This window comes from Colletes latitarsis, chromosome 4, assembly GCF_051014445.1.
Source record: "Colletes latitarsis isolate SP2378_abdomen chromosome 4, iyColLati1, whole genome shotgun sequence".
Lineage (NCBI taxonomy): Eukaryota > Metazoa > Arthropoda > Insecta > Hymenoptera > Colletidae > Colletes > Colletes latitarsis.
The window spans coordinates 42,130,316-42,151,300 of record NC_135137.1 but is presented as its reverse complement, the minus strand read 5'-3'; the positions used below and the strand labels follow the sequence as shown (position 1 = coordinate 42,151,300).

Sequence of the window (20,985 nt, the reverse complement as noted above, 5' to 3'; positions counted from 1 at the left end):
ACATTATAACATAATAATTGCTTTACCCGATAAGTTGAGGTTTAACGTTAAAAATTAAAAATAATATTCGTAAGATGGTACATTATTTTAATTCCTTTCGTGAAGAGAGCAAATACATTACTCTCCTATCATTTATTAGTTTATACTTATCAAACATGTCAAGATGTTCTACAATATATTTTAAGATACCAATTATGTACTACTTATTCTTACATCGTAGACAACATGTATATAAGAAAAATAAATCATGCACATTCTAAAAATTATTATACAAAACCATTAACAATAGGTTCAAATTTATGTCTACCGCTAGACGTTGCAGATAGAAAAATATATTGCGTTTTCTATATTGTATGAACATACGTAGTACTTAAGGTCGTTGCATCGAAATGCATTGAAAAAGTCGTAGATCGCATGTATAACGCAATATAATCTATATAAAATATAACAAAGATCATCATTTTCTAGAATTAAAACAAGTAAAATATAGGCTTAATAATATGTCGTTAAATTGCATTAGCGTACAAGTATATACAGGATTCAGTAACGGGTATCTGAAACTTTAAGTTGTTTCGTGTGCTAAAATAAAACAAAAATTTAGAATGACGAAATTGCATTTGAGTCGTGTTGTCGTCATCAGGATGTTATATGCATACATACACATGTGTATATGTATTACAAAAGGGAGAATTTATCTATAGTAATTTCATGTGTATATGGGTCACCTAAAATTACAAAAATAACAAACATTATGATAAAATTGTCTTAGTTCATCATATTACACTAAGATTATATTAAATCGAGAAATTAACGAATACATAATTGTACATAGACGAATGTATAACTAATCATTAAAGGATAAAGTAAATGACAAGTATAAAATATTATGATTCTTATTTTTGTAATTAGAAGATAGAATAATAGAAGACTTATGGACATCAATTCCACATAGTGAAAAGTGTAGTAGTGATTTTGCAATCGCAATGACCTTCACAATGGAAGCCCACGTTTATTTGGAGGAAGAACGTGAAACGAATATCCATATTAAAACAAGTTGCAACAATAGTACGTATATGCATCATCATAGATATCTTTAACATGATATTAAAAATCTTTATGGTATAAACGTATTGTTCTATAACGTACAACTTATCTTGCACCATTTTCGGAAGAACTATTCGTATATTAAGAAAACCTTACCGCCATCGATGTACTAATCAATGAAAAATATATTATACTAGATTAAATTACAGTCGATTAACGATTAAATATTATGCGTACTAATTACAAATTACTTAACGTTCTACGACTGAGTGGAAAGGTGGGATTTGGAAAACTAAATTAAACAAACTTTACAATTAGCACCTTCTTAGGTTATTGAAACAAAACATACAAGTGCATTTTGACAATAATTAATAATAATAATAATAATAATAATAATAATGTGCAGAACATACATTTTTTTGTAATGAAATCTTCCTGAAAATAAGCTTTCAACAAAATATAACATTATCTATATCGCATTTCATTGATATATTTTTCTTTTATATGTATTATACGATATGATGTACCTTACTGCATAATTTTTGATAAAATGATATGCAGTTCTTATATATATATCCCACAAAATGTTATTTCCAAAATGCTGCCAGACATATGAATAACCTTTTTTATAAATTCATTAACTTTAGGCTTATAAATAAAATAAATAACATTTACTTCAAAAATTATGCAGTAACAATTACAGTACAATCGATTATAGATTAGAGAAGCACATAAAAATAATTGATTTGTCTAAATTGTATAGTATCTGAAATGATTCATAAATATACATATAATGGATCAACAAGTAAGCACAACCAAATAGTATAAATCTTTGAACAAGTGCATATTCAAATTTTCTGTTTAGACAATGTTATAATTATACATTAATGAGTTCAATATAATTTCTAGATTATTCAGATCAATATTGATGCACTGATCATTGTTATCTTAAAAAGCAAATATGCAAGTTAAATTTTTGTTTTTATAATCAATTCAAAAAGTTACCTAATATTTACACAATTTATAATAAACAGAACGATATACAATTAAATTGGTCAATAATAAAATATAATACATTAATATATACTATTGTCTTAAAGCATACTATGATCACATTAATTATTAAATTATTGGACGTGAAAAATAATTACAATAATTCATTGGATATTTCAGGAGCAAGTAGCAATGTTTCTTTGCATACATCAATAATTATGCTGAGTTGCAAAGAGCTCATATATGAATTAATGATATATGGGAATATTTTTCCTAATTTGTTATTAAGCAATATGTATAATTCGGTATTTAGTAGAAACTAATCATTTTTCAAAATTATTATCGAAACATTTTGATTTTAACATTCAAGAAAAAGATCATAAATTTTTATTAAAGTAAATTAGAGAGCATTGTAAAAAATTATTCTTAAAAATCACTATAATAAGTAATGTGATAAGTAATAATGCTATTTCAATAAACAAATAACAGTCATATTGAAAACTGAAATGTAGAGATATTAATGCCTCTATACTGCTATATGATTGGTCCAATCACAATTAAACCAATTACACAAATGTTTTTGTATATTTAGTGTTCATTACCTTTAGGCCCTAAGTTTGGAACTATTATCTTTACCACAAATTTCAGAAGATCTTGACTTATTCTCTTTTTCTTAATTCGTCCAGTATTAAATGGTATACATGAATACATTTAAAGAAAAACTAAAATATAAGGACAACAATTTTGTTAAATAGTGATATTTCAACTTAAGACAGTACTGATAGCCATATAGATCTATAGTTTCTTAATGTTAAAAGTTGCAAAAAATAGAATCTTTTAATATAGAAAAGATTTTTTAACATTCTTCTCCATTTAATATAATTTTAAATGTATAGAACTATTCATAGAGCAATTCAGTAAGAACTAATGTTCTTATTCGTTATGTACATTAATTGCTATAGTCGAAATTCATGTAACTTAATTCATTCGTATAATATCATTAATAGCCTTGACCTTTAATAGACAGCAGATTCGTCAGCAGATATAGCTAATTCTTCGTCGCTCCAATCGCTAACTCCAAATCCAGATGAGCCATGGAAACTGCGCGATCTTGCAACATGACTAAAAACAAAGCAAATAATATTTTTCTTGAGCTAAGACTATGTAAAGAAAGAACCAGATACTAAACATTTTGTATTTCTCTATAAATGATGATTATTTGTTAAATAACTATAATGAATATTTCAACGTGTTAGAGATTTGTACCTATAAAACATAACATTTTGTAAAAACTGCAGTAATTTTGTCCATTAAAAATTTTTATGCAAGCAGCTTCATTCAACCAAGAGCAGCTTGGTTCTTTCTTGAATCATGCAAATAAAAGAAATCGATATATAAGGCTTAATAAATTAATCTAGCTGTGTATTGCATTAATAAGCCGAAATAAACTAGGCTCAAATTTCTGCCTTGCATACAGATTATACAAATTTGTACATATTAGTTTAATTTCTAACTATTTTTCAATGACAAGTAACATGTTTAAAAAGGAATGAACATTTTCGTAGTTGAGTTCACTAAAACATAATCCAGTTGACAAATATACTATGAAGTCGAAAATGAATAGTATGGATTTTACATGTAATTCTTATATGGCACAGTAAAAGCAATCATTACATAAAAAAATCAAATCAAATGCTAATACATCCATAGTATTCATAGATTAATTGTGCATTGTAATAGGCAATGAATTAATGTGGAAATAAATGAAATAAAAAAGCAGCATTATTGCAATATGATTTTCTCAAGAGGCCCTACAAAAATAGCAATAACATTGAAAAATTACATTTTTTAGTGTACCTCTTAACAAAATCTAAATCGCAAAATCAAACAAGTCTTTTTCGTACCACTTGCTTGTACCGATGGTCTCTTATCATTAGATTATCGATCGCTATCGGTCCTACCAACACAGTGAAATACTTTTTATATTAATGGGCCAACAAAATATGCTTTCATATAATTTCCTGCATTAATAGATATAAACAGCTGCTTACCTTGGAGAAAGACTTGCATTCGTAGTTTTTTTGGCTAAACCTGCTTTTCTTTTACCTTCCATTGCTGCTTTCATAGGATCATAACTTTTACGACGTTTCCAATTTTGCATTTCTACTTCTCTCGCATTGGGGGTTACGGATTTCTTTGCTTCTTTTGGTTTTATTTTAGAGCCCTATAGTGACAATATCTGTTTAGGAATGTCCTTTGCACAAACGTGCATATACTGGATCGAAAGAAATACATACAGTATTTGAAGTTTTATTTAATCGCATACTAAAGCGCCCAGAATCAGTTCTACTAATACTTGTAATAGATTCAGATTTTCCACGTGTATCGTGCGTGACTGATTTATTTTTATTTATATTTGTTGGAAGTTTTGTTGGCTGTGAATCTAACCTTGCTCTGCGTAAACTATAAATAAATTTTTAGAATATATATATTGACAGCTGACACTGTATAAGTCGTGTTCTTTGAGAAAAAGTGTTCGGATGTTTCGTCAACGTTACAGCTAGCTTCTTCAGTCGAAACGTCGAAAAATTTTTCTCGGAAAAAATAAATTAAATATTGAAAATTTTTACCTAAATGCTCTATTATATTTTGTATTTGAAATTGTCTTCTGTGTAGTAGGCTGACGATCGTCGCTGCTCTCTGTATCACTAGGCTGATGTAATGTTTTTGATGTATTCTTATGTAGACTATGACTAGTATCCTCGTCGCTTTCGTTATCTGAATCCACCAAAGGTGAACGACAAACTGTAATACGAGCTGACATAGCTGATACAACATTTTGTGTTGTTTGTAAGTAATACGATGTTTCCAGATCGCTATCGCTTTCCTGTTCGTTAAAAATTCAATAACATTTATTTACGGCAAAGACATGTCATTTTTTTTTTTTCTTTAATATATGCCTATATTTACCAATTGTGGACTACACGGTGGAGGTACTTGATTGTCATTCCGAGTAAAATTTAATTCGTTGTCAGACCATTCATTAGCCAATGAAAGAGCCCCACCAGTTCCATGGAAACTTGCCGATCGTAATACAGAATTATCGTGACTAAAAAAAAGATTACTCATTTCAACGGTTCTAATCATGTATGCTGAATAGTCTCAATTATTGTATGGTCGTGTCACTCACTTTCCTGTACTATCTTCTGTGCTGTGATGTTTTTTCGAATTATCTATTAATTTTTTTCTCCCTTCAGCGGCTGCTTTCATCGGATCATAACTTTTCCTCCTTTTCCAATTTTGAAATTCTACTTCCTTTGACGTTAATGTTGAATTACTTCTACCAGACTTCTGATCTTTATTCACTTTCTGATTAGGTCGCTGTATATTAGAAATATTCTAAAAAATAATTAAAAATCAGTAAAAATAAATTAAAGTATAATATACATATAAATACGAATATAAAATATACTTACATGAGATGATTTTGGTACTCTTATACTAAGTCTAGTACTATCGGTTCTTGATATAGATACGGCTCTAGGTTTTATAGGTTCTGACTTTTTTAAAGGTTCTTTGAAATGTGCACTCACATTGCTAGCACGACTTCGATGATAATTTTGTTGCTTATTTGCGGGTGTTGTTGACTTTACTTCGCTTTGTGCTCGTCTGCGTTTCTCTTCGGGAGTTGTATTTGGAGTTGTATCAGATTCACAATTTAATCTATATAATATAAAATATAAGTTTAAATGTATTATGTCAATATTTCACCGGCTACTTTTGTTACATTTATTTTTTAAATTAGAATATACCTAGCTCTTCTTATGCTAAAAGCTCGATTTAATTTAATTCCAGACGATATTGAAGCTAACGAAGGTTTTACTTGTTGTTCACCAGTTTCACTGCTACTATCAGAAGCAGCGACACACCTTCCTCCTGAAGACGTTCTGTCGACGTCACTACTATTAAAGCTACTGCGACGAGATAAATGACTTTGCGACTTTATATTTCTGATATTCGCATTGCTGCATGATCTTTGGATATTTAGATTACGTTGAAGATTTGGACTATTTTGAAGTACACTGTCCGTTTTTGTCACTGTTTCTTGATTGCTAAAGCCAACACTTCCTTCGTGGTAACTTGCAGTACTGTTAGATTTTCTTAACATGTATGGGCTTCAAAGGGTCAAATTTTTAGTATTATATACCTAAAGTAGTTTTAGATTTTATTTAATATGCTTACCTGTTTTCAACACAAGTGAAGTATCCAATGTTTTTAGCTTCTGTAGATGATTTCGCCAAATGCTTAGTTTTTTCTAACACTAGCGAATTAACAATTTTCGTAACCGTCTTACGAGTTACAATCGGACTGTTAGTTAATTTTGGAGTAGAAGGTCTTAAGCGGCTCAAAACGGGGCTATTTGTATATGTAGTTTCGTCGTCTCGATAATACTTGGTACTACTTCTCCTGGACGTATTAGATTCAGTTGTATCAGATGTACATTCTCGCCTATGCCGTGAGGAACCAATATTTGGAAATAACTTATAACCACAAAATATGAACTATATTTATGTACATAAAATTGCTTGTTTTACCTGTCCAAGGAACTACTTCGCCTTCCTAAATGAAGGGAAGCAAAATCTTTGGACGGACTACTTAATTCTGCACTTGCATCTTCAGTCTTAGATTTGTTTGAACTCAAATACTTGCGAATACTTCTCCTATTTTCACTGGTGTTAATTCTTCTAAAAAGAGATTCGGATAAACTTCCTCGCCTTGTCAAAGTTCCGTGCACGGGTGTCCGCTGAGAACTGTGTGGAGGCGTGTTGTAACTATTACTGGTATCATCGTCCGATTCTCCACCCGAATCAATCAGTATTTGTTGGTTTGAAATTAAGCCTATTCTTTCTTTTATTCGCAAGTACGATTCCGCATCTAAGCTACTGTCGCTTTGTTCCTGGAAGTGTGTATTGTTATGTAAATATGATACATGTATATAATATCATACATAGGTTAATATATCGTACATTACGACTACGAGCCAGTCTTTGAGATCTAGTATGAATAGGAGACGGTATTTTGGAAGGACTTAATGGAGGAGTACGACCAGTTGGTCCGCCAATTGCTGGTGGAAGAGAATTGTGTTCTGCTACTTGAGTAGCCCATTCTGATATCCATGTATTGTTGTCTCTTGAAACACTCATCTACGAAATTAATTATTTAAAGCGTTGATAAGAAGAGTATCACGTAATAATAACGAACATTTAACGTGCAATTAATTTACCTTAAAGCTATGAATACATGCATCCTTGCTTTCATTTTCAGTTAAGATACCGACACTAAACACTTTGTCAATATCCATTCTTGCTTTCTCCTCATCAGTGTAATCTTTGTATATTGTATATGTTCCTGCTTCACTGACTGCACCATCCGATCCACCATCAACATTACTGACATTAAAAATATCTATATTTGTTTCAGCCTGTTCATCTGGATCCACGTCCACTGTATAACTAACACTAGATAAATTGTGTCCTTTTGCATTAATATTTCTATTCCTAGCATAATTGATGTTGGAAACTTTTTCGGAGATATTATCAGACGAATGTTCATAATCATCTTCTTGATCTATATTCTTTGTATATAATTTTTCCGCATCATCGTCATAATTATTTGTCTCAATTCGACTTAGATCATTTATGGTAGCAGATTTTTGAGGTACCCAATATGATGTTGTATTTACTTTCCCTGAATAACCAAGTTCCAAAGAAAGATTTTTTTGAGGGAGTTTACTTTGTTTTGATTGTTCAAAAGATCTAGTCATCAAGTCTTGTTTATTTTGAAAATTTGTCACTTTTGTGGGGGATTCTGTTTCTACTGCTGTATGAGAAGGCTTTAAGAATGTTTTTGATCCTAAAAAAATAAAGAGTATAATATAACTAAAATTATAAGAAATATAAAATACAGTAATAAACCAGAGATTTAGAAATATGAAAATAAAATATAGCACAGAAAATATATTGTTTCTATATTAGAGTCCTTAATATGATGGCTGCTTACATACTGTGAATATATTGAAGTTACCTGAGAAGAATATTAAAAAGGTGACTTCACCATGACTCATACTTTACAAATATAGTACTCCATTATATAGAATTTATTCTTCAAAAGGAATTGGTCTTCAATATTTATAAAAGTAATTGAGCATTATTTTAAGTACTATACTTTCTATACTATGATATAGTATTATATATGAAGGTATAATATTTATGCTCTAATTTAATTTAATAAAATTACCTAGCTGTTTCAGTTTCTCTGATAATTGATCTGTTTTTCTTTTTGTATCATCTTCACTACTAAAGTAACCTTCAGAATGTGTACTAGAAACTTTTTGTTTCTGCATTAAATTTGAAGAACATAAGATGCCAGTTTTTTTCATATTTATTTCTACCTGAAAATTTAATCAAAATCTTAATTATATTCTTTCAAATTACATCTATCCATACAATACTTTAGACACATTGCAGCATGTGTCAAACTGTTTGAATAACACTTTAACATTCTTTATTAATTTTATATAATTGCATTTAAAGCAGATGGAGGTGCCTACCTTAGATGTGGAAAGATTTCGTTTATGCCTTGCATTGTACCTTTCAAATAAATTCTGATATTTATTTGTGTCAATTTCCTTTTTCCCGAAATCAATTGTAAAAGCTAATGGAGCTTGAGATACAGATCTATCAGTGGAGTTCTCTGATGTTACTTCTGATTTTTGGTTCTTATTATCATTCTTTAAAGTTTTCTTGTTTTGCGATGATTCTTTCTCTTTATTCTCGATACTTCCTTCCTGCTTTTCTTCTTTTGATATTCGATTATCATCTAAATCTTTCGAATAAATCTCAGGATCCTCGAGTTCTGCGTATATAATAGTACGATCACACTCCTCGCTATCGAACGTTTTATCTTCAAGGGATGTAAATGAATCCCCGAGATCTCGAGCGTTTTCGTTGTCTTTTTGAATAGCATCGTTAAATTCCATTGAATTGCTCGGCAAAAGTTGAGTGTCAACCTCTTTGGAGGTATTCTTTTCTACTTCCATATTCACAGCCATTGAATATTCTAATTTTAAACATCCGTAATTAGAATGTTCACGATCTCTACGACACTACTATCTATTACAATTAATTCGTAAATGCCACTCCTATAATTACATTTCACTGCTTGATAGTAACGTCATATAAAATCCAATATAGTACAAAATTTCTCTGACACAACGACACAGGTGCGTCTATTGTACGCCATTGACGGCAAAAAGTGTCAACATTCATGATTGCCATTGCAAGGAAGAAAATGTTCCTAACTTGTAAAGTTGCACCTGCAGAATTGATGCACGAATTAAAATTACAATCCTTTAATTGAACAAAAAAAATCGTATATTATTAGAAGGAATATCTTATTGTCATGTATATTAATGAATAACATGTAATAATTGTATGCGATAAGGCATAAAGTTAATTGTTCAACTTTGATACTAGGTTGAAGAAACAAGCGGCGTTCCGTTAGCCGTTACGCTATCATGTCGTCGTTGATGTTTAACGTCTTTGGTTCTACGCGGTCTTCCTAGTTTATTGTATCTTGCATGACGTTAGATTTGTCTTTGTTAGGAGGGCGTGCAATTTTCACGATCTCCGTGTGCAAATTTTCGTGACAATGCCAAAGAGAAAGAATCAGGCTCTTATAGACTCTGATAGTAGTGGCAGTGCATCGGAAAGTGGCTCAGATTTGGATAATGTAAATGATATAACCTTACATAAAAATCTCATGTTGCGTATCTTCTGTTTTATGTTTTTAATCAATTTGTTAACCTTCGAATGTTGAGCAATCCGATTTCTATAGTAACACTGTTTGCATCGAATCAACTTCTGCACATTTAAATAATATCACAAGAAACTACGTACGAATGAAAATTATTTTACATAACCTGTTATACCGTTAAACGATACACGCTTAAATTTTGTAAATTTTTAAGAAAATGTTCACTTGTATTATAAGCGCAATAGCCCGATCTTTAAATGAGAGAGACACTACATGTAAAATTTGTTTTTCTAATACTTTTATCTTGCATGTTTATATCAGAAATTTGCTTGGTGTATAGAAAACATTTGATTTTTAATTAAACGTTTATCCCGTGAATTAGGACTTATTATCACTTGCTAAGAAGAAGAAAGGAAAAACTCAAGATGATTCTCAGTCTAACGAAGACACAGGAACCACTAAAAAAGACAAGCATGATTCAAATACATCAGATTCAGACGACGATTGGGGTGCAAAAGCTGGTAAAAGTAAGAAAAAAAAAGTGCCAACTAAACGAAATAAAAGAAAGATGACAAAGTCCAGTAGCGAAGAAAGTGCTAGTGAAAAAGAACCTGAAAAAATTTCTGAACCCGAAGAAGGTAATTATTTACATTGAAATTGAACTTTTGGATTCTTATAATACCAACACTTTAAAACTACTTTATGATTCTTGTGAAATTAAACAATACTTTTATACTTTTAGGTGAGGTTTCAGACTCGGATGCTAGTGTTTCTGATTCCAGTCAAGAGGAATTTAATGATGGCTATGATGACAAGTTGATGGGTGACGCAGAAGACCAAGCAAGACTTGCTCAAATGACAGAAAAGGAACGTGAACAGGAAATTTTTAAACGTATCGAACAACGTGAAATTATGAAAACGAGATTTGAAATTGAAAAGAAATTGAGAATGGCAAAAAAACAAGAATTAAAAAAGCAGAAAGAATCGCGGAAAAAAGAAAAAAATGCCGAAGAAAAGAAAGTTGATAGAGCTCCAGATCCTAAAGAGAGAAGTAAAGATCGCAAGAAAACTATAGAAGAGAAGCAAGATAAAAAGTTCCATGCAATGTCTCTTCTCAAAGCAAGAAGAGAAGAGAAGAAAGAAAGAGGTTAGAGGGTTAATAAATCGGCAATCTTTATTTAATGATCATCGATTTTTATTCATGTTTTCTTTCTGCTTTATTAGAGGAGAAGGAGAAACAAAGGATAGAACAACAACAACAACAATCAAAGGATATTGAAGAAGAAGAATTAGAGGATGATCACAAGGGAGGTGCAAATAAAACAAAGCTTAAGGCGTCTGATATTTATTCTGACGATAGCGGTTCGTCGGATAGCGGCGAAGACGAAGAAACTGCTAAGCCGTCGTCACATCGTAGATCGTCTTCGAGCGATAGTAGGGATTCCGATTCCGACATTGATAAAAAGTCAGTATCTGCCTTTGGAAGTACAAAATAGAAAAAAAAAATATATATAAAAGGAATAATAAAGTAACAAATATTTTTTTTCCAGATCTGTTACTAGTACTAAGGCCAAACCGAAGAAACCAATATACGTTGGTACCAAGGAAGATCTCAATAAAATTAGATTATCTCGTCATAAAATGGAGAGATTTGTACATTTACCTTTCTTTGATAGAGTGGTACAAGGTTGTTTTGTTAGAATTGGCATTGGGAATAACAATGGGAAACCTGTCTATAGAGTAGCTGAAATTAGTGGTGTTTGTGAAACGGGAAAAATTTACCAACTTGGCGGTACAAGAACAAATAAAGGATTAAAACTAAGGCATGGAATTCAGGAACGTGTGTTCAGATTAGAATTTGTGTCAAATCAAGAGTTTACTGAATCTGAATTTTTCAAATGGAAAGAAACTTGTGCTTTGCAAGGAATATCCATGCCTACGTTTGAAGAAGTTGAACAAAAACTGAAAGATATTAAAGAAGCTTTAGTATATGAATTCAAAGAAGAAGATATAGAGAAAATAGTACGAGAAAAAGAAAGATTTAAACAAAATCCATATAATTACGCAATGAAAAAAGCACAGCTTATGCGGGAAAGGGACGCAGCTAATTGTAGGGGAGACGACGAAACTGCTTCGCGGCTTAATCAAGAATTGAGCGAGCTTGAAGAACGTGCTTCTGAACTTGATAAAATGCGTACTGCAACAATATCTAGTATATCTTATATTAATGACCGTAATAGAAAGAAGAATGTTGAAGAAGCTGAAAAAGCTATTATGGTAATTTAATAATATCTTGTACAAGATGTTATAGAATTATTGAAATTTAAATGTTATATGATAATCTAATATATATTTTTCATATCATAGGAAGAGATTAAAGCTAATAAAGGTAAAAAGGTTGATGACCCATTTACCAGACGAAGTACAAAACCAAGAATGGTTTATAAGCCAGAAGATGAGGAGGTATCATCTACTGTCCCAGTAAATGATAAATCAACTCTTCAACAAACTGAAACAGTAACAGTAAATAGTGAGAAAGAAAATGGACAAGAAACAAAGAAAAAACAAAGTACCGAAGATCTATTTAATGCTCATGATTTTGACATTACAATAGATTTGGAAGTACCGATTCCAAGTAAGTTGTGTATAAAAATTAACAATTTTCCGAAATACATATTCCAAATAGAACTTTTGCTTTAGGAATATTTTACATCAATGTATATATGACATCTTTACTTCTTTTTTTTTAGATAATCCCGTTAGTGTATTACCGAAGCCTATTAGTAATATTAAAGATACAGGACCTCGGCGATCTCTGAACTTAGAAGATTATAAGAAAAAACGGGGACTCATCTAACGTTCTGTTAGGTTTAGAAATCAGAAAAATATTTCAAGGCTAAGTTGTAAACATTATCGTGTAGTTATCCGAACGTACATACCTTAGTCTTTGATTGATCTGTTTAATTGTAAAAACAAGAACAAAATCTTGTAACAATTGACTGAGAAACTAGCTTGTGTATAGTTCTCATATAACATTAATTCTTCTGTTATAAGTAATAATTCCTTTGTTTAGAAAGGATATAGGTGGTTCCTACCATATAGTTATATTTGCAAGATCATAGTTAGTGCATTCTATTTGAAGGAATGTAATTTCAATGTTGTTAAAACATTTTTATTTTTTGAAGAATACTGTTAAGGAGTACTTAAAAAAAGTATTACAATTTGAATTATTTAAGAACTTTGTAATTGCATTTGTTTTCCTCTTTCAGTATATGACTTTTCTATCTTTTATCGGGAGTATAGATTATTACTTTTTCATTTTTCAAGATAAAAGTAATAAATTAAAAATGAAAAACTATTTATTTCTTGATAAAAACGAGTACTGAACTGACAACAGAAATCGGTATTAATTTAAAATATATTAATCATGATTTAAATTTATTAATATGTGACACTTTTTTATGTTATGTATGACAAAATAAACATTACAAACTATACAATAGCTAATTGCTTGGTATGAGATACATTATAAGGTAACCATATTTCTCAATATTTTTGTATAATTCTGTAGTATCTTACAAGTATTATATACACTGCAAATTACTGCCAATATGATTTGGCCACAGACGCTTCAAAATATGTTTTACAACAAAAATTTGTACATATTCTCTAAACAGTTCAAATAATTTAAATGGCTAAGTTTTTATATATATATATATTGCTATATAAAAGGACAAAAACATGTTTTTAAATGTATACTTTTTGTTTGTCTAGTTAATTCAATAATTATTATTAAATTGGATAGATTAAATAATTACACTATAATAATGATTTTTATTAATATCTATAGAAAATTAGATACGTTTTTGTGTATTCTATCTCTCTACTAGATTGTTCTTTTTACTAGATAAACATGAATATGATATCTTGAATGAATAAAGTTTTGTAATTTGCATTAAAAAATGGACATTTTTTTATACTTGCATACAATTAATTTAGATACCAGGATAGCTGAGAAAAACATACGTACATATTTATTCAAAAATATCTAATTTCAAGATAAAATTTAATTTATTCAAGATGTCAGAAGCTTATTTGGTACAATGATTCGCAAATATAATAAATGCTTTTACATATATTAATATAAAATGCTAATTAGAATGTATTATCAAAATGCAGCATGTGTTTGCCATAATTCGTAAATTTGCCAAAATTGTACATACATGTATCTAAATAGTATATCATTAAAAAACTGTAGAGGAATTCATATTTTTATTTAGGTGACGAGAATCTTACATTTTACATTTTTAAGATTACTGTCAGGGCAGTATAAATTTTAGAAGACTTATTTTCCAAGCTTACAAAAGATGCTTTAGAAGTTAAGACTAACATACATGTCATTTATAATACTCAGTTTTTATATGAAACAATATACATTATAAAATAAATTTTCATGTATTTTTAACAATTGTTAACATATATTAGAGTGAACTTGAATTGTCTTTTAAATCTTTAATGTAAAATTGGGTTATTTGAGTTAACTAGCATTGGTTACTATTGGTTTACATTACATTAATCACAACATATTTCGTTTCAGTATTTCTTAATCATCCAGTTTCTATACTTACAGAGCATAACTTTGTTCACTATTTTAGTTAATCTGTATATTGTCTATAATATAAGACTACGAATTTTATTTTAGGAATATGTAAGGAAGGGACTAACTGTATTTAAAAAAGAAATCTTTAAATGTATTAAATATACGTTTAAGATGTATAATTGGTAGCAGTATTAAAATAATATTCAACTTGTATTTAATAATTTTTTAACTACATATTTTGCTGCATCTTGTATATCATATAAAACAATATTTAAATATACTAATTATGCGTTTAAGATGTACAATTGGTAGCTGTATTACGATAGTCTACTCGTATTCCACAACTCTTCGATTACATATTTTGCTGCATCTTGTACTTCACACATATACAAATTGTGTTTAATCATATTTTGTCATATCTAAGGTGAAATATATTTATGTGAATATTTTAACGTGATTTATTTTTGGGTGTCAAGAGTATTCATAATATTCGTCTTGTGTAAAAATGAGACATCGAAGTAACATCGACCATGAACCGTGTTTGAAACCGTTGGTACCAAATTTAATTTTGTTATTAATTAAAACAGTGAACGCGATAAGCTCATGATATATTTAAGATAGAAATTATTAGTGATATACGTACGTAAAAGTATATATGCTGAAATACGTTAAGTTTATCGATAGAGCGTACTTGCGATTGCCGCCGTTTCGAGATATTGTGCTGTCGCGGTTCGGCGTGTTTTAAAACTGTCATCTATGTTTCGCGTCGTGCGCACGCAAACTATGCGGCATGCGCACAGAACGACGCGCGACGTCTGTATGCGGTCGCTTGCATGCCGCTGCCCATATAAGGTAATTTCCCCACGTCCCTCGCGATGATTGGCCAGTATGACCGGCAGGTCGCATCGATGATTAATTCCCGTAAATTACGTGTCATTGTCACTCGAATCGGTCCCACGACGATTCCAGTATGTATATCAAGGATTTTAGGAATCGATCTTATTCTTAAGGTGATCTACAAAAGAGCCGTATTCCGGTCGAAATAAAAGCTGCACAAGCGACCGGCAGGACCGCATTGCACGACGCTTGCGCACTGAAGTAATCCTACCGGCTCAGAAAAAAAATTCGCGCTCGAACATACTTAAACCGTTGGTTTTTCGCGAAAAGAATACGAGGATCGGAATACGCGACTCATTAATAACTTTTCCCATGTGAATTATACGTAAATTTAATTACGAATTTTCGTTAGTCAGATATCGGCCAATCAAGAAAGAGTTAATCAGAAGTGCGCGCGCGCAGGCGTAGGGATACAGGATTCGCAGAAAGCTAGCTGTGAGAGGAGCCTCCCTTCCCGTTCGTTCGTTCGTGAGCCGCGACCCCCGCGACTGGACACTGCACCTATCCAGTTCTACCAGAACCGAGGCTCTCGTGAAAGTGTAGGTTAAAGTGCTTGTTTACGTGATTCTTCTCATCGGCTACGACATCACGAAATGGTAAATATCATACTGTGCATGCATCCATCTTCCAAAAAATGTCAACGATCCTTCGGGAACCGGTACGGGATGGGTTACTTTGTGGTTATGGCCGAAGCAGACGCGCCGGTCGCCATTTCTGTCCCGGCAATACGCCGCGATAGTGACCGCTTTCTTCTTTCTGCCACACCGATCGACTGATTTCATTGTTCCGAGCTGTTCGTTTGGAATCCCCTGTGCTATTGATTTTCACGTTTTTCACGAGGAATGATGGGAAATTCAAAACTTCGTTGACGTAGATGCATTTTTACGTGCCAATCGCGATTCCTTGCTTCCAGGAAACGGATGATTCATTTCCAGCTTCGCGATAGGACAGTCAGAGACTCGAAGAGAGCAACTGTGATCGGTGACGGGAGAAAAATTCTACATCGTCGAAGAGTAGAAACTCGCTGTTGTGTTGTAACGTATCGAGTCGCATGGTGAATTCTTCATCTTCTCGGTGAATTCTTTCAATTATCGCGGTATTTAATTACAAAGATCGGAAAAGTTCTCGAGAACAATGTTTTTCTATCAATTGTGATACTCTTGACGATTAATTTTTGCATTTATTTGCACCACATGTTTCAGTTCGGTATGAACCATTCGAAGCAATTGAACATTGCGATACTTTTGTAAGAGTGAACATAAGTACGGTGAATTTTTTTTCACAGTTTAGTTTTGGCGAGTGAGTTAAAAACACCTATTTCCTTTTGTCCTCTATATTTGAGGACAATATCGTTTAATACTGTAAAGAACATTTTAAGCCTGTTATGTCGTATAATTTCGCCACTAGTTCGAACATTTCTCGAATTTGCGTCGTAATTGCCAAAAATTTATGTAACGAACGTATGTTATGCCAGATTGAAATTTCCTTACAATCTTCGTGTCAAATGTCGAAATACTGAACTTTATTATCGATACGTTTCAATCCATTTAATTGTTCGACTTTCTTTCATTGTGTATTTTGTTCTTTTTGTTAATACATAGTTGCAAAATTGTCATGTGTGTTTGTATAAATGTGAAATAAACTCGTATGAACGAAGTGTGCAATCCGTAATTTATTTAAAGTTATATATCTATCGCAACGCGGAATCGTTTCGGTCTGCCATACGCGTTTATCAGTGTTATCTGTTAGCTGCAATTATCTTCAATATAGAGAAGTTGTTATTTGAACAGTACTCTTTCATTATCATTACATTTCAAATCAAATTTCGTAAGTTAGAATTTTCCCTGCAAATTGTAATTGGCGATTAACGATTTAAAATTTCCAAGCTTTTTATTTCTACACGCGACGCTTCTGTCGGAAGTTCCGGAAGAATTAATTTAGTCGCGTTCCATTTCCGGCAAATTGGCGACAGAAAATTAACCAAGTGAAACTGGCACAAGTAATTACTACCGTACTCCGAATACATCATAAATATTTATGTTAGTTATCGATAGATATTGTATCCTTGGTAATGAAGAGCTGGGTTTTCTTGCGAAACTAACCCTCTCCCCCTCTATGTCTCTAGCCTCGAGGATGACAGTGAACTACAACAGAAGTTCTGGTAGAGAGGGAAAAATTCAATGAGCCCGTAAGGAGGTCGGTTCTTGCAGGCCAGTGACTCTCAAAGTTCACTGACGTCTTCGTAAACGTGGTGAATAAGCTGATTATCTTCGACATTGCTACGGTCGTTCGCTGTTGATTATTCATACAATCGTACATTTTTTCTTCTTTCATATTATCGATTGAAAAATATCGATTCCTAACCCTCTTTTACTTAATTATTCATATTCCTTCGTATATAAATATTCATGACAAGTGTTTAAAATCATTATGATGCAATACCGAAGAGAATGTTCAAATATCTGTGCCTATTAAGCAAGGATGTCGAAAGATAAAACATGAAACTCCGTGTGTATTGATTATCGTTGAATTCTAGGTACATTCCAGTAAACGTGACTATCTTTAAAAAGTGTTTCGTTCCTTACATAGGCAGAGATTGTATATCTATCGATATTATTTAATCGATCAACGATCTATAAAACTGTTTGCGACCATACGATCAGTTTACTTATCAGTCAACAATCGACCATATCGCTACTCGTCGGTGAATCATCTTCCGTTTGACCTTGTGCCACACAAGAGTCGTTTACAACAACGCCCTAGAGGGAGCCAAGTCTGGCCCTAACCGGCATCCCCTGTCGTGCCAGAATATCGACCGAGGAATTGCATCCTCCATCTACTGGCTATCCTCCAACCACGTTACACTTTTCGTCGGACCCTTTTACACCCCAATCGACCCTTACGTTCATTGTGCTACGGTAGACAAAGCATTAGCCGTTTGTTGAATTACATTCGCAGTGAAATACAATTACCAATCAGCAGTAGAAATAAATTAATCGAACAACTGCACTATTAATTGCTTCTGCCTTATTTGTATAGTAGCCCCTTTTAACAATCGAAATTGCAATTTATACACATCTGCCTTAACCAAAATCGATAATGCTGTCGTATCGTAAACTTCGTTCCAGTCTTCCAAATGCATTTTACGTTTGTTAAAAGCATTCGTTCCAACCAATAAAGAGTTTTAGAATACTCGAAGGTGCATCTCGTTGGCAAATGATCCGCGTTTCCTTTAAATATCGAATTACGTTTCGCTCGACTAATTTTAGAAATTTTGCAATTCCTTGTTTATAGCTGCGAATCCGTTTGTTTTGTCACGGACATCTGCCGTCTATCGTTCGTTGATACTCGAACATTATTTTTTACAAACCCGAAACCGTTGATCCTAGACGAATGCTGTTCAAAAATAACTATCCCACTTCGAACTTTTCACTCTGCGTGTCGTGCATCTGTGGCGTTACTACCCTCCCCACTCCCTGTCTCTGTCTTTCTCTGTCCCTCCCTCCCTCTTCCCAAAAATCTTTGCGTCGCGCTCGTCGTGTCACGGTCGTATTTCACAAATTTCCACAGAGTGGAAGAAACACGTACATAGTCGAACGGACCTCCGTACCGTGTGGCACGTGCCCGCGCGCAAGGGATAACTTTAGAAATGGACGTCGGATCTCCTTTAGTATAGGATTCATGCGTGGGAAGAATTTATTTCGGTACGTCCCCCACGTTTGCCCGCGAAATAAGCTTAAACGGCCAGACTAACCGACGCATAATACTGATAGCGCCGATACTGGCACGACCTCCTCGTCAGTCAACGACTGCGATATATGTATATTGCTGTGCAGAAAGATGTCCGTCACCCTCGTAAATCTTTGCTCGCACGGTACTAAAACAGGGATCACTTATCGATGTCCAGGGGCGGCGGGGTTAGAGGGTACGGGCTACCGACGTTCGTCCATCGTGAATACACTCGTAATTCAACGCGTTAATTAGAATTATGTGGCGTATCGTGCGATTTCACGTTTATCAAACAAAAGGGGTTTCTTAAACTTTGATGCGTAATTGAATTTTGTGCGTGTGAACAGAACGTAGATGTATCTTCGTATTTGCGCGATAGAGAGACGTTTTATAAATAGTATGGACAGTTACATGTTTCTTGCCGCCGATATCGGTTTCAACAGGTGCGACTAAGTTTTATAAACTACGTATTTTCATCGAACGATTATGCAACGTGTTGCGACTTCGGTATTACGCTAGATTTGTCGTTACCGGATTGACATCGATTACATGTTACTTGAGACGTTCCATTAAATTTTTTATTTCACTTTCTTCCTGGCGAAGTTGATCGATTAAACCGTTTCTTCCATTTGTTTGCTTAGGCATCTGGAGTAACAGTGGCTGACGTTTGTAAGACAACGTACGAGGAGATTAAAAAAGACAAAAAGCATCGATATGTAATCTTCTACATTAAGGACGAGAAGCAAATTGACGTTGAAGTCATCGGACCTCGCGACGCGGCTTACGACGCCTTCCTGGAAGATTTGCAAAAAGGAGGTAGCGGAGAATGTCGCTATGGCCTCTTCGATTTTGAATACACTCATCAATGTCAGGGTACTTCCGAGGTAATTCATGTACTATTTCAGCGATTAAATCTGGAAAACACCGTTATTCGCATACGTGGATATTTATATAAAATTTGTTAATTTTTAGGCTTCCAAGAAACAAAAGTTGTTCTTGATGTCGTGGTGTCCTGACACGGCTAAAGTTAAGAAGAAGATGTTGTACTCCAGTTCTTTCGATGCTTTGAAAAAGTCCTTAGTTGGTGTGCAAAAGTATATACAGGCAACAGACCTTTCAGAGGCTTCCGAGGAAGCTGTTGAAGAGAAGCTCCGAGCCACTGACAGGAATTAGGAGTATTTCAGCAAATCCAAAATTATTAATATTAATGAGAGAAATCAAGTGAAAAACAATACGCAAATTCCCTTCCCCAAAATAATGCTCTATACCGTCGTCGCATCGAAGGTTCATGTTTTTACACATTTTTCACTTTTAAATGGAAACGATTACCAAGTATTTGCGCTACATGTATTAGTCATTGGGGAGCGTAAACATTAGCAGAAATGAACGTAAAAGAAGCAAAAAGTATATAAAGAAAAATCACTTTTCATACTGCGAACGTTGTGTGAATCTGTCTGATATAATATTAATATTATACTATTATTATAATTATAAGATACTTGTAAAAGAATAACAGTTTACAACCAGTCAGGCAGTAAGAATGAAAGCATTACACTTTTGTCATCGGCTGTATAATGTTTAAATTAAATTCATTTCATAATGATTTTTCGTAAGATCCCGTTAGTAAGTCCCACATATTCCTAACATCGTGATAAATTCAATTGTTTAATTTGTTCTAAAAACAACGCGATTAGCAATATCGTTTGTACATGATACGTTAATTGATCGTTTATATTAAATAAATTTTGTTTCAATTTTCTATAATTTCCTTCATACTGAATTTAGGTATAAAAGAACTTAGATTTAAAATGTAGATGTAGAATCAATTTTGACCGGATATGTTCTGGTTTGCAATATTCTGTTTAAATAATTTCTAGCATACGAGTACTACCGATGAAAAAATATTC

At 32.7% G+C, this 20,985-nt stretch overlaps 3 protein-coding genes across 9 annotated transcripts; 2 read left to right on the top strand and 1 right to left on the bottom strand.

The window, feature by feature from the left end:
* Positions 1 to 72: 72 nt before the first annotated feature.
* Positions 73 to 9,403, bottom strand: LOC143341241 (uncharacterized). 6 transcript variants are annotated; one of them, XR_013079575.1, is made up of 15 exons: positions 8,648 to 9,400; positions 8,335 to 8,488; positions 7,322 to 7,950; positions 7,065 to 7,241; positions 6,633 to 6,994; positions 6,280 to 6,546; positions 5,850 to 6,212; positions 5,514 to 5,760; positions 5,228 to 5,436; positions 5,008 to 5,146; positions 4,668 to 4,924; positions 4,335 to 4,500; positions 4,089 to 4,261; positions 3,895 to 3,994; positions 73 to 3,159 (listed from the first exon to the last, which is right to left on the bottom strand). XR_013079575.1 is itself a non-coding variant. In XM_076764003.1 (15 exons), exons 2-15 carry the CDS (start codon positions 9,146 to 9,148, stop codon positions 3,054 to 3,056), a joined length of 3,750 nt encoding a protein of 1,249 aa, XP_076620118.1. In that variant the 5' UTR covers positions 9,149 to 9,156; positions 9,249 to 9,403; the 3' UTR covers positions 73 to 3,053. The 6 variants fall into 6 exon arrangements, 5 of the variants coding, with proteins under 5 accessions (XP_076620118.1, XP_076620120.1, XP_076620119.1 ...); XM_076764003.1 differs by lacking the exon at positions 3,895 to 3,994 and having other exon boundaries at positions 8,648 to 9,156; positions 9,249 to 9,403; XM_076764005.1 differs by having other exon boundaries at positions 3,942 to 3,994.
* A 155-nt stretch (positions 9,404 to 9,558) lies between these two features.
* Rtf1 (RNA polymerase-associated protein Rtf1) lies at positions 9,559 to 14,665 on the top strand. 2 transcript variants are annotated; one of them, XM_076764018.1, is made up of 7 exons: positions 9,559 to 9,828; positions 10,235 to 10,490; positions 10,595 to 10,999; positions 11,077 to 11,317; positions 11,403 to 12,129; positions 12,220 to 12,487; positions 12,603 to 14,665. In XM_076764018.1, the coding sequence occupies exons 1-7, from the start codon at positions 9,748 to 9,750 to the stop codon at positions 12,707 to 12,709; spliced, it is 2,085 nt and encodes a 694-aa protein (XP_076620133.1). In that variant the 5' UTR covers positions 9,559 to 9,747; the 3' UTR covers positions 12,710 to 14,665. The 2 variants fall into 2 exon arrangements, with proteins under 2 accessions (XP_076620133.1, XP_076620134.1); XM_076764019.1 differs by lacking the exon at positions 9,559 to 9,828 and adding an exon at positions 9,846 to 10,127.
* Positions 14,666 to 15,503: 838 nt separating this feature from the next.
* Positions 15,504 to 20,681, top strand: Tsr (Cofilin/actin-depolymerizing factor homolog tsr). Its single transcript, XM_076764074.1, has 3 exons — positions 15,504 to 15,945; positions 19,720 to 19,962; positions 20,051 to 20,681. The coding sequence occupies exons 1-3, from the start codon at positions 15,943 to 15,945 to the stop codon at positions 20,249 to 20,251; spliced, it is 447 nt and encodes a 148-aa protein (XP_076620189.1). The 5' UTR covers positions 15,504 to 15,942; the 3' UTR covers positions 20,252 to 20,681.
* Positions 20,682 to 20,985: the final 304 nt, after the last annotated feature.